Source organism: Mus pahari, chromosome 9 (genome assembly GCF_900095145.1).
Source record: "Mus pahari chromosome 9, PAHARI_EIJ_v1.1, whole genome shotgun sequence".
NCBI classification, from domain to species: domain Eukaryota; kingdom Metazoa; phylum Chordata; class Mammalia; order Rodentia; family Muridae; genus Mus; species Mus pahari.
This window is the reverse complement of record NC_034598.1, coordinates 6045951-6061799: the sequence shown is the minus strand read 5'-3', so window position 1 is coordinate 6061799 and position 15849 is coordinate 6045951. Positions and strand designations below refer to the sequence as shown.

General features: G+C 39.0%; 1 protein-coding gene across 6 annotated transcripts in view; it reads right to left on the bottom strand.

Annotated features, from left to right (window-relative positions):
* Nucleotides 1–15849, bottom strand: part of Rev3l (REV3 like, DNA directed polymerase zeta catalytic subunit) — a 159074-nt gene that overhangs the window by 62305 nt on the left and 80920 nt on the right. For 4 of the 6 annotated variants that reach the window (XM_029542501.1, XM_029542499.1, XM_029542500.1 and 1 more), the window contains 5 exons: nt 11475–11569; nt 10313–10417; nt 9301–9385; nt 9065–9216; nt 1754–1873 (listed from right to left, as the gene is read on the bottom strand). In XM_029542501.1, coding sequence (XP_029398361.1) covers nt 1754–1873; nt 9065–9216; nt 9301–9385; nt 10313–10417; nt 11475–11569 — 557 coding nt within the window. The remainder of the gene's footprint in view (nt 1–1753; nt 1874–9064; nt 9217–9300; nt 9386–10312; nt 10418–11474; nt 11570–15849) is intronic. The other 2 variants (XM_029542503.1, XM_021205182.1) reach the window with 1 other exon arrangement.

Sequence of the window (15849 nt, the reverse complement as noted above, 5' to 3'; positions counted from 1 at the left end):
ATATACATTTCTGAAAGTTTAAGTAAACAAACAAACAAAAACAACGTACAACAACAATAACAAAACACACACAGACACACACACACACGCGGATAGGTATGTTCCTGGAAGCTGGCATAAACATGGGAGCTCTGTGCATTTTCTCCTATCCCCTGACTTACTCATTGATTCTGGCTGTTATTGGTAACCTTTGTAAGAGCTTTTAATTAATTCAGTAATAAGTCTGCTTGCCCTAGTTTGGTGATCTGCTCAATCAAATTTATTGAGCCTGGGGAAGGGGAATGGGAGCCCTCACCTGTGGAATCTGATATAGTCTCCAGGTTGATGCAGGTTAGAACTGCATTGAGTTAGAGAACATCAAGGAGATATCCATTCCAAAACTGAAGCTTGCTTGGTATGTGGGAAATGCCTAGACATCCAGTCACAGACTTGTTCTGTGTTGACTGTTGTGGTGAGGAATATAGGAGAGACTGAGTTTATTTTCCCCTATATCCACACTACATAACCCATTAATTCCATTATCACATGTATATGCAAGAAAGCTGAAAGCATTCTGATGGTTTTACACCTCTGACTTCCACTCTGTGAGTCAGCATATGAACTGATGGTTCATATCGCTTCACCACGTTTCCGTTACCTTTTCCTCCTCTTTCCTCTCAGTGCCTCCCCAAACCAACTGGCACACCTGCTGTCGTGACACACATATTTTTTTTCCTCTTTTATGTTTCTGTGTGTGGTATGGGTGCAAATGTGTGTGCAGGTGTCTGTGCATGTGCAAGTAGAGGTCTAAGGTGGGTGTTGGGAATCTCCCTTCATTTCTTTTCCACATTAGCTTTTGTGAAAATACCTTCTCAATGAAGTTTTTATATAATGGGATTGATACCAAGAATACATAAAAAATTCAAATATGCAATATAAAAACTTAAAGGGACAAACAAGGAAGCAGCATAACATTGGTGATACCAAGCACTCTGAGACACAAAGCTAACTGGCTTATGGCTGAAGTGCATCAAGGAGGTAAAACAACACTCAAACACTGTCATGACACTGTGCTTCTTCAGAACCTCCTCCTACTACAAAGAAGTACCCACAATTTTATGACTATGCTTCATTGGGATAGTATTGTAACTTGAGTGTTTGGTTCCTGGGGAGCTAGTGTACACTTACTCTGCAAGTGTTAGGAGCAGAGTTTAGACCTCCTTCAGGAACTCTTATAATATTGGAGGGCAGAGCAGTCCACCTGTAGGGCCCGCCAGTAGCTCTTGCCCTGGAGGTAAAGAAGGGCACTTCAGAGCAGGCTGGCTACCAAGACGAGCCATATCAGTGAGTTGTGGGTTTGACAGACTCTGTCTTGGTGAGTAAGGTTGAAGAACGATTAAGGATGTTCTGACATTGTTCTGGAGCCTCCAGATGCATGGACACACATCCATGCTTATCCTTACACATGTTAGAACATGTACATTTGTATGCATACTACACACATAGAAAATAGAAAAATAATAAATTTGTTTTACCCCTAAAGCAATATGCTTTTATTCAATATAGTTCAAGAACTATAGTTCTTTCACAGTTGTTTATTTTTTTTAAGGAAAAATGAGGAGAAAACATAGAATTACTTGATCTAATATGATAACTAATTTTTATACTCAGCATTTACTTAATATGAAATGTTCACTTCTTCAAATCAAAGGAAAAAAACCAGAAACTTACTTTGATTAAAACATGACACATTTAAGGTAATGTTGTTACTTACTGAAAACTGGTGTCTCACTCAGTCTCTGAGTCAAAGGCTGAAAAGTCTGACTATTTTCTATGAGGTTCAAAATTGCTTCTTCATTAATAAGTGCTTCTTCTGCTTTGTGTTTAGTATTACCTTAAAATGACAAAGAGGACGAGAGCACTAAGGCAATGCCGTGGTTCTGAAACCTATCAACTTACACAACATAGAACTTGTACAAAATTATAGAATATTACAGTATAAATTTACCTTAATGTTTTGAAATATTACTGAAATATATTAACTAAAAATGCAAGATGAATGTATTAAAAAATAACCCAAAGAATATCATCAATCACATGTATTTTAAAAAGTAAAAATAAAAAAGCAAGCTGGACACTGTAACACACATCTTTGATCCCAGCAGAGGGGAGGCATACATATGCAGACAAATCTCCTTGAGTTCAGGACCAGCCTGGTCTACTCAGTGAGTTCCAGTCAAGCTAGACCTATATACACAGTGAGACCTTCTCAACAACAGAAACAACAAAAGCCAAAGCAGCAGGAATTTACAGATCACCAAATACTTAAAAATTCTTCTGCATTTTTATTATACCCATACAGTTATAGTATTCTGATAAAAATCAGTATTGAGACACACAATGTGTGTGTGTGTGTGTGTGTGTTTGTTCTTGTGTTTTCTGATAAGATCTCCTGTAGTCTCATCTGGCCCCTAACTTGTTATGATCTTAACTTTTGATAATCTGCTTCCATTCCTAAATGCTGGGAATATAGGCAGGTATGACCACTCTCAGATCTCAAACAATAAAGTTTTTTATACTCTGTGGTTCAAAAACAAGTAAATTCCTTTTTGCATTAATTGTATATTTTTCAAAAGCTTCCCATTTCAAAATTCTTCCCATTTTTGTTACCTAAAAATAGTTTCTTTCAACATGTAAAAGAGAGTCTAAAGCCCCAAAAGAATCAATAATTCTGAGAACCCCATATTAGAATCTAGTAAGGGAGAGAAGGATGAGAAAAAGCATATATTAAAGGGAGGGGAAGAGGGAGGGAGAGACTGACTACACATACAAAATCAGCAGCTAACTGGAAGTATTACAACTAACTGGAAAAATAGTTTTTGTTTAGACATTTAAACAGACTTGACACTTAAATGCTTTTGATTTATTAGAGAGTTAAATAGGAAAAATATTTTTATATAAAATATACTACAAAATAGTAGATCTAAGACAGAGTAATTAATCAAAACCTAGAAAACAGCTTTCTAAAATAAGCATTTGGTTAAAAACAAATCCTGGCCGTCTGAAGCCGATGATGATACAGATAATTACAAACAATGATCAAAGTAGTTATGGGAAAAGCATAAATACACAGTACAAAGAATGCTACAGGTAAAAATCTTAAATGCTACTACCAACAGCTTTGTGCTAAACCATGGAAAACTCAGGTGCAATGGGTAATGTCTTGGGGAAATGGTATAAAAACAGACTCAGAGCAGGACAGGAGAACAGCAGAACAGCTAAGTAGCACCTTACAAGGGAAGCCCCTGACACAATGCCAGCATCTGGTGTGGCTGCAGAGTTTATCTATGAACCCTTACACCTTAATGAGGAAAACGCACTTAATGAGGAAAGTGCGGCTCTTTTTCACTGATACATACAATTCTAAGAAAATTATTAGAAAAATAAATAAATCAATGTTCAAAAAAAACATAACTCACCCTAATAAAAGTATAAAAGACTAATTTCAATATATTCAGAAAATTAGTAAATCTCAATTTAATATTCATCATATATTAAGTGGCTACAACTTCTATCAAAATAAGAACAACAAAGGCTACTAACCTAAAGTACATTTACCATGATCCTATGTAAACTTCAGCCTTAGTGAATTGTTAAAACATCTCCATACCTACAATGCCAATATTGAGAAGACAGGGACATAAAGACCACCCCAATTCCAGACTTACACAGAAAGTGCTAGACTAGCCCAGGCTGAAAACAAAAATTAAAAAAAAATACAAGCAACCTCAAAGAAAAAAACCAAGAAAGGAGGAAGAGGTGGAAGAAAGTTGGAAGATGAGGAAGAGAATAGGAGGAGACAAGAAAAAGGAAGGAAAAAAAGAAGCGCTGGGTTTGAAGACCCTGATCATCAAAATTTTTATCCTGTATCATTCTTGATGTTGTGGCAGACAATTAAGATATGAGGGAAAGGGGCTATGAGAGATGATTCAGCAGTTAAAAGAACCTGCTATTCTTTCAGAAAATTCAGCTTTTGCACCTAGCATCCAAATGGCAGCTGAAAACAATCTATACGCCCAGTTTCAAGTGGTCTGATGCCCTCTTCTGGCCTTTATGGGCACTGCATACATGTGCTACTCACTGTGGGTGATGCTACCCCTGGATGCAAAACAAGGACCTGGGTGTAAGCCAGGAAGCAGTGTTCCCCTGTGGACTCTGCTTCAGTTCCTGCCTCCAGTATCCTGCCTTGAGTTCCTGCCCAGAATTCTTCATTGAGCAGTGATGAACTGACACTGGAATGAAGCCAACTCTTTTCTCTACAAGTTGTTTATCACAGAAACAGAAAAATCAAACTAAAACTAGGCTAGACATTGGTCCTGAGAATAGAGAGTTGCTGTGAAGGGCCTGACCATGCTGGGTTTGTGGAGGATGGTAGAAGCATTCAGAACCTTAGGATGGTAAAGCCACTGAGTGCTTAGACTTAATGAGCTACAGTGAGCTTAGAAGGTAAAAAGTGTGCAGAGAAATGGAGACACTGGGAGACATGGCTTCTGAAGTTTCAGAGGAGAGCTAGGAATCCCCCCAAAAATCTATTGAGGCCATTTGTGTGATATATTTTTATTAAGAATCTGTAGAAATGTAAGACCTAAACCCTATACAAAGAACTATGGGCAACTGAGAAAAGCTGGAGTGGCCTTCCCCAGCAAAGAGCACACCAATTGGGTGTTCAGTACCAAACGGGCAACCCTGAAAACATACATACATTATACAGACTGAAAGGCTATATTTAGAAATATACATATACACATGCAATAACAATTAGTGAAAAAAAAGAGGCCGTGAATTTGAAGACATGTGGGCAGAGGCTTGCCGGACGGTTTGGAGGGAGGAAGGGGAAGGGACAATGTTATAATTATAATGTCACAAACACACAAAAGAATCAGTGCAAGGAAAACTTGTGCTTTACTGGAGCAGTGGATGCTGCTTAGCTATGGCTGAAAAATCATCTATGATTAATATGTGATCAGCATCATGGGGAGGAGTCTTCTGTTAAGTACTTTCTTATGTCAGCACATACAAATTGTAGTGGTAGTGGGAGAAAGACTGCGTATCAAGCTGGCACCTATTAAGTTATCTCTGCCTGGTACTGGTTTTGAAGTCTTAAGCATCCTTCACATGGTAATATGCATGTCACATGCAAGACTGAAGAGGTCACAGAGAACAGCTGAAGTCTAGCATTGTGTGGCAGATTTGGAATCCCTGGACAGCCAAGAGTAGCCATTGATGATGATGATGGTGCAGTGGAAGTCCAGCACGCCAGAAATGCCAGGACCCAGGCATTTGCCACCAAGGTCTGAAGTACAGCCAACACGAGTCTCTGAGACATGTCCCATGTGCCTGGGATGGCAGAGAAAAAGAAGCAGAACTATCCCACTCTCCGGAGCTATCCCACTCTCCGGAGCTACCCCACTCTCCGGAGCTACCCCACTCTCCGGAGCTACCCCACTCTCCGGAGCTACCCCACTCTCCAGAACTACCCCACTCTCCGGAGCTAACCCACTCTCCGGAGCTACCCCACTCTTCGGAATCCAGAAGATCACGAAGAGGTCACAGGTGTTGGGCATCGAGTTCTTTACATTATTGGATTTTGGTTTTGATTTGACTGTTAACTGTGTCATGGTTCTTCCCTCTTTGCATACAAAGATTTACAGAGTTTTGTTGTTCTTATAGGTGCCCCTAGCTAAGACACTGTGGTGGCTAGAATGAGATGGTCCCTATCATCTTGGGCATTTGAATACTTTGTAGTTGCTGGGTCTCTTTTGGGAAATATAATATGTTGACTGAGAATGGTTCCAGTCAGCTCCCAGGTTTGGCTATTTGGGAAGGATTACAGGTTGTTGGAAAAGGTATGTCACTGGGGGTGGGCTTTGATGCTTTCCCTCCCCTCCCTCCCTCCCTCCCCCCCATCCACCTCTGTCTCAGTGCCTCATTCTTATGGATCAGGATGTAGATTCTCATTTGCTAGTGGGTACCATGCCTGCCTGCTGCCATGCTTCCTGCTATGGTGGCTATAGGCTCACTCTCTGAAACTGTAAGCCCCCAATAAATTGTTTCACCTACAAGTTGCCTTGGGTATGGCATCTTAACACAGCAAAAGAAAAGCAAGACAGAAGGCTTAGAAGGCAGAGCCTTGTTGCAGGAAGTGTCTCACTTCACGGTGAACTTTGAGGTATGGTTTAAGAGCTGATTCTCTACTGATGCCCTGCTGTACATTGTCCTGCCATGATGGTGATGGCCTCCTATACCTCTGGAACTGTAAGCCCAAACACTTTCTTCTCCAAGTTGCTTTGGTCATGAAGTTTTATAATGGCAATAGAGAAAAGGAAGACAGACAATTCAGGATTTTTAAAGAAAATCTAGACTTTTAAATTGTTGGAATTTATTTAAAATACTGTAGGGCTTTTAAAAGTTAGACTATTTTAAATCGAAGTAATATAAGATCTTGTACATAAACCAGAAAGAAAATGCTATGGCAAAAAGTGATAGGTTTATGTGTCTACTTGAAAGGATTATAAGTCTCCTAATGAGCTTCAGCTGCCAACACAATTTACAGTGATCTGAGGGCATATCAACTGGGAACTGCCTGGATCAAATTGGCCTAGGGCATGTCTGAGGGATGCTTTCTCCATCACTTATTGCTGTAGGAAGGTCCATCCCATTGTGGGCAGTGCCATCTGTGGGCAGGTGGTCTTTCTTCTGCTGTGTAGGAGGGGCAGCTGAGGAAGCCAGAGGATGCAGCTCTCCTCACGGTCCTTGCTTCTACTCCTGCTTGAGTACCTGCCCTTACTTTCCTCAGTCATGGACTATTACCTGGAAACATGAGATGAAATAAACCCGTCTGTCCTCCTCCAAGCTGCGCTTGGTCATAGTGTTTACAACAGCAGCATAAAACAAAGTAGAAGCTACACCTAAGCCTTAGAATAACTACTTTAGGAAACTTTCCTTACATCAGGATAGAGAAGGATTCAGGCCCCAGGTACAAAACCTAAACCATCAGAAGAAGTAGGTAAACATGACATTAAAATTGAAAACATGCAAAATACTAAAGAATTTAAAAAAACATAAGGAAGAAATAAGATGGATAAAATAAGCTTTAAAAGGGGATTTGCCTACAGAGTAAGTTTTGATAGGGAGAAATAAAAGAAGTTTTTCTCTACAAAATATCAGGAAGTCTTATACAAGAGTCCAGGACTTGAGAGATGGCACTGCAGTTATGTCCTTAATGCTCTCGGAGAGTTCACTCCCCAGCAACAATATCAGGCAATTCATAACCTCCTAATCACTTCAGCTTGAGGGGACACCTGCACGCACACACACACACACACACACACACACACACACACACACACACACACACACAATCTTTAAAAAAGATTTCCTAATGGGAAATGGCCTTTAATTGCTTCAACTTTCTGATAGTCAGAAAGTGAAGATTAAAATAGGAAAATTGCACATCAAAGAACCACAGTAGCATGCATTCTTTGTATTTCATTTCAATCTATTGTTTGGCACCTTAAATGTGATCAAGGGTCCTCCTGCCAAAGCACATCACGTCTGAAACAAAGAGACTAATCCACAGAACCTTCACTACACTCTTACCTACCAACTCTGTGCACACATAGGTTCTGCACGCACCTTATCAGCCAACTATTCACGTGTGGTCTGCAGAGAAAACATTACACAAAGCCATTGAGAGGGCATTTTCACATAGCCTTGGGCAAAAGTGAAAATGATCTAATACTTGTAGAGAGACCAAAAAGTATTAAAGTGAGGCAGTCAGCAGCTAAGGTGAATAGTCAATGATAAATTTCAAAGTGAAGATGTTGACATAAAAAGATGATAGTCATGCACTCACTGATAAGCAGATATTAGCCCAGAAACTTAGAATACCCAAGATACATTTTGCAAAACACAAGAAAACCAAGAAGGATGACCATCGTGTGGATACTTCATTCCTCCTTAGAATAAGGAACAAAATACCCATGAAAGGATATAGATACAGAGGTAAAATTTAGAGCTAAGATGAAAGGATGGACTATCCAGAGAATACCCCATCCCGGAATCCATCCCATCATCAGCCACCAAACCCAGATACTAATGCACATGCCAGCAAGATTCTGCTGAAGGGACCCTGATATAGTGGCCTCTTGTGAGGCTATGCCAGTGCCTGGCAAATACAGAAGTGAATGCTCACAGTCAGCTATTGGATGGAACACAGGGNCCCCAATGGAGGAGCTAGAGAAAGTACCCAANNANCTGNAGGGGGCTGCAACCCTGTAGGTGNAACAACAATATGAACTAACCAGTACCCCCTGAGCTNGTGTCTCTAGCTGCATATGTAGCAGAAGATGGCCTAATAGGCCATCATTGGGAAGAGAGGCCCCTTGGTCTTGTAAACTTTATATGACACAGCACAGGGGAAGGCCAGGGCCAAGTAGTGGGAGTGGGTGAGTAGGGGAGCAGGGGTGGGGTGGGTATAGGGAACTTCTGGGATAGCATTTGAAATGTAAATAAAGAAAATAATAATAATAATAATAAAAAGATGATAGTCACTATTATTGAGGGAAATAAAATTTAAACCTCAGTAAGATAGCATTTCATATACTCTAGAATAATTAAAGACATAATAATTAAAGACTTAAAATGAATGAATTTGTGCTATTCAAATTATTTCTCAATTGGCTGTTAAAAAATACATTTTGAATGTAAATGCTAGTTGCTTAATTTATGCCAATAGTGGCTTTGTATAAAATTTGAAACATTAAGTAACAGTACATACTGTGGACATACATATATAAAAAAATCATCACAAAATTTTACATCATAACAGTTTACAGAAACTTTTCTATAGTATTTATCTTTAAAGATTTAGAAAGGGTTAAAGAACAGGAAATAAATTTTGCTATATCCATATTTATTCTGAGGAGGAAAACAAACAAGGAAACAGCCAAATACTAACTTAAGTGTCCAATACAATGTTTTAGTATTTTTTTGTTTAATTGAGAAGATAATCAGATAATCTCACCTCTGCTCAAATCTGTGTCTTTGTGGACTTCTATCATATTAGCTGGTGAACACGGTAGCATTTCAGGAGAAAGAATCTCAGAGTGTAATGTTAATTCAGCAGAGAACTCTTGGGATCCATTGCTGTAGTCCACAGATCCTGATAATGTTCTGCTTCATTAAAACATAACTTTTATAATAAAACATTTAACAAAGCAGTAAATTTAGCTCTGAGATCTCCAATAAATAACAACTTACACTGAGAAATCATTCTGTTTGAGAACTTCTTGAAGTCTCTTCTGAAATTTTTTTTCACTTTCTGTTGCTGGTACAAATCTGCAATCTTTAAATTTAAAAAATACATTAGATAGCAAGTGGATGAAATACTTTTCCTTTCTCCTTAAGGGAGCTTTGAAAATCACAGCAATTCATCTTTCTCCTGACCAATATCCCGCCATCTAAATGCAGTCCTGTTTTAGAATCATACAAAAGAGAAGTGGAGGCTATTAAACAATGAAGAACTCATCACCACTTCAGGGTTAGTTCTATACTTATAACCTAAAACAAAACAGAATAACAACAGCAAAACTATTGCTCTCTAGTTATAAATACATCATGTACCCTGAAATTAGAAATTTCCTCCTTTGTAAAATACATTTTTATTTTAAAGAGCATAGAAAGAGAAACTTAAATTTTACCAATGCATTTCTGGCATGCTAGATTTTACAGTGACCTGTAAATTTTTGACTGGGTTTCAATAGAGACTCATCACATGTGTTCTCTGAGCTGTCCTTTACACTTTTATGTTTTAAATTTTGCTGCATCCATGGTGTGTGAGCCCTCAAATTCAGAGTACAACATTTAATTATGAAGGACTATTTCCCTCAGTTTCACATGATAATCAAGGTGCGTTTATATGACAGTTTCAGAGAACAGTGAGGACAATGTTTCATGGCCAACAATTTCAAAGCAGAACAAATAAAAAGGTGTTTCTGAGCAGGGATCCATGGTTTTCAGTACCTTAATTGGAAAAAGAAGACAAGAATATAGTTGAGGATGGAAAGGAACAACTCAGAGATAGAGGGGATGGTTATAGTAAAGTGATATTTTGGAGATAATTATAAAGATTTACTGGTTGTATAGCAATGACTACAGGAGATTTACATAGAAAAGTTAGGGGTAATTTAAGACACAACATCAAGTGCTGAGGGCAAACTCACTCACTGACCGTTTTCCCATTGGAAGCATCAGAGCACTGCTGGGCCTTTACCTTGTGACTCGGGCTGGCTGACTTGAGAGCTTTCATTCCTGTTTCTTCTCCGCTGTTTTTCATCTTCCCATATGGCCTGCAGCCCAGGGTTTCCACCAATCTGAGCTGCAATCACAACAATACTACGTGGTCAAAGTGAAATATTCTTCTCTACAAACTCTTGAACTTTAATAAGTAAAGTGGGGGCTAGTTTGCCGTGCATCCCTGACTGGCCTGGAACTCATTACGTAACCCAGGCTGGCCTGGGACCCAACAGAGATCTGCCTATCTCTGCCATCTCAGTGCTGGGATTAAAGGCACGTACCATCATGCCTGATGATATTATTTAAGAAAAACGCGGTGTGTGCTATAATGAGCAAATTATCTCAATTCCAAGTTTATCATGGTGCTTCCTTTTTAATTTTTGGATGGAACCCCCACCCTACCACCACCCCTCCCCCCTGTCCACACACACACACCAACTAAGTAAAATTCAAACACTGAAGAGAAATGAGTCTAAACTTCTGTCCATGGCATATAACCTGCAGATAAACAATTAAAAGGCAGAGTATGTAAAATTAATTTATACTGGCTAATTGTATTTAGTGCCACCTATTTCTATTTCCTATTTAGGTAAACATAGTAATGTAAGTGGAAATATAAATGAGCAATATAAATAACTATCTATTGTGATTAAACCTGAAACATTCCATGAAGAGTGGCTTGTTAAATCCCAGGCTGGACTTGACAGGCACTGAGGTAAGCAGCGAATGAACCCATTCACTGCAGAGCTGAAGGCTGTGGGGAGAGGGGTGCTGCAGCGTGCATCTTCTCTCACTCCCTTTCTGACTATTAGCATCCACGAGGGAGGCACACAACGTTGCTCATCATGCCCTCTGCCATGCCATCCCTGTCTCATCACAGACCTGGAAATGATGAGCCAGACGGCCAGGGACTGAAACCCCTGAAGCTCAACAACCCAAACAAGTCTTTAAGATGGTTTTCCCAGGTAGTTTTGTGAATGCAACAGAGGCGGCCAGCATACCTCCTATTGGAGACAGAGCAAACTTCAAGATAGCTTGCCTTCTCCTTCTGTACCTACCTTCTCTAGTAACACCTCTGTTCTGCTTTCTCATTACATTTTATGAGTAAAAATGCATATTAGGAATAATCATGTGCGTACCCTCAATGTCCAGCCTATTTAAGATGTCAGCAGCTACAGCATCCACTTCTAATTCACATGTACTCAGGGGTTCAACACCTTCCAACAATAAAGAACTGTAAAGAAAGAATGTCAACAAATATAGTAATTAGTACAAACTTCCCAAGTTGTTGTTGTTGCTGGGATCTGAGATTTTTCTTATGCAGGAATTTACACTTCAGCAGTAATGAGAAAACCTGAGACTATTAAATGAATTCATGATTATTCATGATACAATGTGTATGAAATAATGGGACGAAAAACTACAATGATAATCTATGGATACCATATAAATCGGATGCCATTTACTGTCCATCTATTCAAAATCATATTTTATATGTGAGAAATATTTAATAGTTAGCATGTGGATCTGGCTAAAACATGATTAAGACAACACAAGAATTCGCTAAAATTCATAAGTATTTAAAATAAGCTGCCTATGAGCATTTCCCCCTACAATCATACATGATTTTTAGATAAGGGGAGGTGAGCATACTAACAGGTGGGCAAGGACATTCCCTCTTCTTGTCCTCAGTCAGTGCTGAGCTGGAGGCCCTAACATTCCTCCCACATGAGCAGTGAGTTCCAGCTGGCACAGGTGACAACCGTTCCTTCTGGTGAGAACTACAGACTGTTCTCACTGACTCTTTTTGACCTGAAAACACTGCTTAGTTCCTGCAGAGCCACTAAAAACAAAAAGAGGAAGACACCATGTAACTGTCCATTCCTCTCAGAATGCATAGATACCTGGTGCAGATCCCAATTTTTCTGTTGCAAATTTTGTATCTCATGCCTGAGATACAAATGAAAATGAAAGATCAGAAACTTTGCTTGTAATAGAGGATGAAGGTTTTAGTAACTTTTTATTGAATTTTTTTTAAAGTTTTAAGAAGAACACAAAGAAACTTTGATTTTCTATCACTTTCCTAAAGAGAATTTGGTGGACATCCAACACTAAGTTATCTGGCTGGAGGTAGACAGCTCACTGGCAGAAAGCCTGCTGGGATGCCCAAGGCCTGGCTCTTGTCTTTTACAGGTCCCTCACCTCCATAAAACAGGACAAAGAAGTTAATTTTTTAAACCACAGATACACACAAAAATCTTCATGTCATTTCTAAAGAAGGGCAGAGCAAGCTGACCTATCACAACATATCCCTTTACCTTTCAGAAAAAATCATTCCCAAAGTAGGTTGGCCTCCCTGTCCACTAGCCAAACCAAATCCATGCTTCATGAATTGAGTGCTAGAGAGAAGAGTCCAGAGTTAACAACTGGCTTCGTATACTAACATGTTTTGAGACGTGAAAGAATTATATTGATAAATATAGGAGTTATAACAAAAATGAACATTAATAAGAGAGGTACCTTAGGGGAAAATACTTAGCAACACTGAAAAAATATAATCTCACAGTAGAAAAAAATTTGTTTCTTTTCAAGACAGGGTCTCCCTACATAGCCCTAGCTGTCCTGGAATTCATGGTGCAGACAAGGTGAGCCTCAGATTCACAGGGATCCGCCTGTCTCTGACTTTCAAGTGCGGGGATTAAATGTACACCACCAAGTCTTGTGGATGTTTTGTTTTGTTTTGTTTTAAGACAGTGTCTAGCTAAACATATAGCCCAGGCTGGCCTGGGACATGGGATTATAGGTATGTATCACCATACCTAAAAAACAGAATTTGCAACTATTTTTGTCTTTATTACAAAATTATGTTAAAAATTCGATGCAGTACTTCTAGAGGGGAAAATCTTTTCAAAATAAATTATTTTCAGTATAAAAAATGATAAAAAGGGATCGTGTGCCCAGGGCCCCTTAGAGCCCAGTCTGCACAGGTGAGAGTGAGGGCCGCGGAAGCTACCACCCAGAGCCCAGCACCCCCACCTCAGCCAGCCCTGGAGGCCCCAACACACCCGAAAAGCAAGACTCGGAGTTAAAATCACATCTCAGGGTGCTGGTAGAGGACATTAAGAAGGGCATTAATAACTCACTTAAAGAAATACAGGAGAGCACTGCTAAACAGGTAGNAGTCCTTAAAGAGGAAACAGAAAAATCCCTTAAAGAATTACAGGAAAACACTGCTAAACAGGTGATNGAATTGAACAAAACCATCCAAGACCTAAAACAGGAAGAAGAAACAATAAAGAAAACCCAAAGTGAGACAACTCTGGAGATAGAAATGCTAAGAAAGAAATCAGGAACCATAGACATCAGGAACAGAATACAAGATATTGAAGAGAGAATCTTAGGTGCAGAAGATTCCATAGAGAACATGGACACAACAATCAAAGAAAATGCAAAATGCAAAAAGATCCTAACTCAAAACATCCAGGAAATCCAGGACACAATGAGAAGACCAAACAAACCTATGGATAATAGGAGTAGATGAGAATGAAGATTTTCAACTTAAAGGGCCAGCAAATATCTTCAACAAAATTACAGAAGAAAACTTCCCAAACCTAAAGAAAGATATGCCCATGAAAATACAAGAAGCCTACAAAACTCCAAATAGACTGGAACAGAAAAGAAATTCCTCCTGAAACATAATAATCAGAACAACAAATACACAAATATAGAATATTAAAAGCAGTAAGGGAAAAAGGTTAAGTAACATATAAAGACAAACCTATTAGCATTACAACACGCTTCTCACTAGCGATTATGAAAGCCAGAAGATCCTGGACAGATGTTATACAGACCCTAATAGAACACAAATGCCAGCCCAGGCTACTATACCAAGCAAAACTCTCAATTACCATAGATGGAGAAACCAAAATATTCCATGATAAAACCAAATTGACACAATATCTATCCACGAATCCAGTCCTTCAAAGGATAATAAAGGGAAAACACCAACACAAGGACGAAAACTACACCCTAGAAAAAGAAGAAAGTAATCCTTCAACAAACCTAAAAGAAGACAGAAGAAAAAACAGAATCCCAACTTTAACAACAAAAATAACAGGAAGAAACAATTACTTTTATTTTCTCTTAACATCAATGGACTCAATTCCCCCAATAAAAAGACATAGACTAGTGACACAAACAGGACCCAACATTTTGCTGCTTACAGGAAACCCAACTCAGGGAAAAAGATAGACACTACCTCAGAGTGAAAGGCAGGAAAACAATTTTCCAAGCAAATGGTCTGAAGAAACAAGCTGGAGTAGCCATTCTAATATCGAATAAAATTGGCTTCTAAACCAAAGTTATGAAAAAAGACAAGGAGGGGCACTTCATACTCATCAAAGGTAAAATCTGCCAAGATGAACTCTCAATTCTGAATATCAATGCTCCAAATACAAGGACAGCCACATTTATTACAGAAACATTAGTAAAGCTCAAAGGACACATTGCACCTCACACAATAATACAACACCCCACTCTTACCAATGGACAGATCCTGGAAACAGAAATTAAACAGAGACACGTGGACACTAACAGAAGTTATGAAACAAATGGATTTAATAGATATCTATAGAACATTTTATCCTAAAACAAAAGGATATACCTTCTTCTCAGCCCCACATGGTTCTTCTCCAAAATTTGACCATATAATTGGTCACAAAACAGGCCTCCACAGGTACAAAAATATTGAAATTATCCCATGCATCCTATCAGATCACCACGGACTAAGGTTGACATTCAATAACAGCATAAATAATGGAAAGCCAACAGTCATGTGGAAACACAACAACACTCTACTCAATGATTCCTTGGTCAAGGATGAAATAAAGAAAGAAATTAAAGACTTTTTAGAGTTTAATGAAAATGAAGCCACAACATACCCAAACTTATGGGACACAATGAAGACAGTCATAAGAGGAAAACTCATAGCCCTGAGAACCTCCAAAAAGAAACTAGAGAGAGCACATACTAGTAACCTGACAGCACACCTAGAAACCCTAGAACTAAAGGAAGCAAATTTACCCAAGAGGAGTAGATGGCAGGAAATTATCAAACTCAGGGCTGAAATCAACCAAGTGGCAACAAAAAGAACTATTCAAAGAATCAACCAAACCAGGAGCTGGTTCTTTGAGAAAAATCAACAAGATAGATAATCCCTTACTTAGCCAGACTAACTAGAGGGCACAGGGACAGTATCCTAATTAACAAAGCCAGAAATGAAAAAGGTGACATAACAAGAGACCCTGAGGAAATCCAAAGCACGATCAGATCCTACTACAAAAGGCTATACTCAACAAAACTAGAAAACCTGGATGAAATGGACAAATTCCTAGACCAGGTACCAAAGTTGAATCAAGATCACATTAACGATCTAAACATTCCCATGTCCCTTAAAGAAATAGAAGCAGTCATCAATAGTCTCCCAACCAAAAAAAAAAGCCCAGGACCAGATGG